The sequence below is a fragment of the Neopelma chrysocephalum genome, unplaced genomic scaffold (assembly GCF_003984885.1).
Source record: "Neopelma chrysocephalum unplaced genomic scaffold, ASM398488v2 Primary Assembly neopelma1_94475, whole genome shotgun sequence".
Lineage (NCBI taxonomy): Eukaryota > Metazoa > Chordata > Aves > Passeriformes > Pipridae > Neopelma > Neopelma chrysocephalum.
Window position 1 is genome coordinate 1 of NW_020923182.1, and position 2,344 is coordinate 2,344.

The 2,344-nt window shown below is 58.0% G+C and overlaps 1 protein-coding gene across 1 annotated transcript; it reads left to right on the forward strand.

Moving 5' to 3' along the window:
• The first annotated feature begins 815 nt into the window (after positions 1 to 815).
• On the forward strand, positions 816 to 2,000 carry LOC113980508 (tubulin beta-7 chain-like). The gene has a single exon (XM_027707738.1). The coding sequence runs from the start codon at positions 1,012 to 1,014 to the stop codon at positions 1,906 to 1,908; it is 897 nt and encodes a 298-aa protein (XP_027563539.1). The 5' UTR covers positions 816 to 1,011; the 3' UTR covers positions 1,909 to 2,000.
• Positions 2,001 to 2,344: the final 344 nt, after the last annotated feature.

The window sequence follows — 2,344 nt, forward strand, 5'->3', positions numbered from 1 at the left end:
GGGTTTGAGGTCCCCAAAGGGGGTTTGAGGTCCCCAAAGTGGGTTTGAGGGCCCCAAAGGGTTTTGAGGTCCCCAAAGGGGGTTTGAGGTCCTCAAAGGGGGTTTGAGGTCCCCAAAGGGGGTTTGAGGTCCCTAAAGTTGGTCTGAAAGTCCCTAAGGTTGGTTTTAAGGTCCCCATAGGTGGTTTGAAGGTCCCCAAGGTTGGTCTGAAGCTCCTTAGGGTTGGTTTGAAGGTCTCCAAAGTTGGTTTTAAGATCTCCAAAGTTGGTCTGAAGGTCCCCAAAGGTGGTTGGAAGGTCCCCAGAGACGTTTCAAAGGTTATTGTAGGGTCCCCAAGGTTGGTCTGAAGGTCCCCAAAGTTGGTTTAAAGATCTCCAAGGTTGGTTTGAAGGTCCCCAAAGGTGGGTTCAAGTTTCCCAATATCCCCAAGGTTGGTTTGAAGGTCCCCAAAGTTGGTTTAAAGATCTCCAAGGTTGGTTTAAAGATCTCCCAAGGTTGGTCTGAAGGTCCCCAAGGTTGTTCTGAAGGTCTCCAAAGATGGTTTGAAGGTCCCCAAAGTTTGTTTGAAGGGCCCTAAAGTTGGTCTGAAGGTCCCCAAGGTTGGTTTAAAGATCTCCAAGGTTGGTCTGAAGGTCCCCAAAGTTGTTCTGAAGGTCCCCAAAGTTGATCTGAAGCTCCCTAAGGTTGGTCTGAAGGTCCCCAAAGGTGGCTTCAAGTTTCCCAATACCCCCAAGGTTGGTTTGAAGGTCCCCAAAGTTGCTCAGAAGGTCCCCAAAGCTACTTCCAAGACCCCCCAACCCCCTCTAAAAACCCCCCACCCAAAATTGATCTTCCTCCCCTCCCTCCCAAGGCCAAAGCGGCGCCGGCAACAACTGGGCCAAGGGCCACTACACGGAAGGGGCGGAGCTGGTGGACTCGGTGCTGGACGTGGTGCGCAAGGAGGCCGAGAGCTGCGACTGCCTGCAGGGCTTCCAGCTCACCCACTCGCTGGGCGGCGGCACCGGCTCGGGCATGGGCACCCTGCTCATCTCCAAGATCCGCGAGGAGTACCCCGACCGCATCATGAACACCTTCAGCGTGGTGCCGTCGCCCAAGGTGTCGGACACGGTGGTGGAACCCTACAACGCCACCCTCTCCGTCCACCAGCTGGTGGAGAACACCGACGAAACCTATTGCATCGACAACGAGGCCCTCTACGACATCTGCTTCCGCACCCTCAAGCTGACCACGCCCACCTACGGCGACCTCAACCACCTGGTGTCGGCCACCATGAGCGGCGTCACCACCTGCCTGCGCTTCCCCGGGCAGCTCAACGCCGACCTGCGCAAGCTGGCGGTCAACATGGTGCCCTTCCCGCGCCTCCACTTCTTCATGCCGGGGTTTGCCCCGTTGACCAGTCGGGGGAGCCAACAGTACCGGGCCCTCACCGTGCCCGAGCTCACCCAGCAGGTGTTCGACGCCAAGAACATGATGGCGGCCTGCGACCCGCGGCACGGCCGTTACCTCACCGTTGCCGCCGTCTTCCGCGGCCGCATGTCCATGAAGGAGGTGGACGAGCAGATGCTCAACGTGCAGAACAAGAACAGCTCCTACTTCGTGGAGTGGATCCCCAACAACGTGAAGACGGCCGTGTGCGACATCCCGCCGCGGGGCCTCAAGATGGCCGTCACCTTCATCGGCAACTCCACCGCCATCCAGGAGCTCTTCAAGCGCATCTCGGAGCAGTTCACGGCCATGTTCCGCCGCAAGGCCTTCCTGCACTGGTACACGGGCGAGGGCATGGACGAGATGGAGTTCACCGAGGCCGAGAGCAACATGAACGACCTGGTCTCCGAGTACCAGCAGTACCAGGACGCCACGGCCGAGGAGGAGGAGGATTTCGGCGAGGAGGCCGAAGAGGAGGCTTGAGGAGAGGAGGAGGAGTTGTTGTCGTGGAGTCCCCTCCCCTTGTGTGTCGTCCCGGAGAGCCGGGGGCAGCTGAGGCGCCGCGCGGCCCCCGGCGGCGTCATCGGCGGCCTCGGTGGCGGCGGAGGGTCCCCAACCTTCATCATGGGCATTGGAGAGTCCCCAGTCTTGGTCATGGTCAATGGAGAGTCCCCACAGTCATTGGAGAGTCCCCAACCTTCATCATGATGATCCTCAAGTCCTTGCTCTTCTTCATCATCGTGGAGATTCTTCAACGTTCATCGTTGACATTGAAGAGTCCCCAGCCTTGGTCATGGTCAACAGAGAGTCCCCAACCTTCATCATGGTCAATGGAGAGTCCCCAACCTTGGTCATGGTCAATGGAGAGTCCTCAACCTTCATCATGATGATCCTCAAGTCTTTGCTCTTCTTCATCATC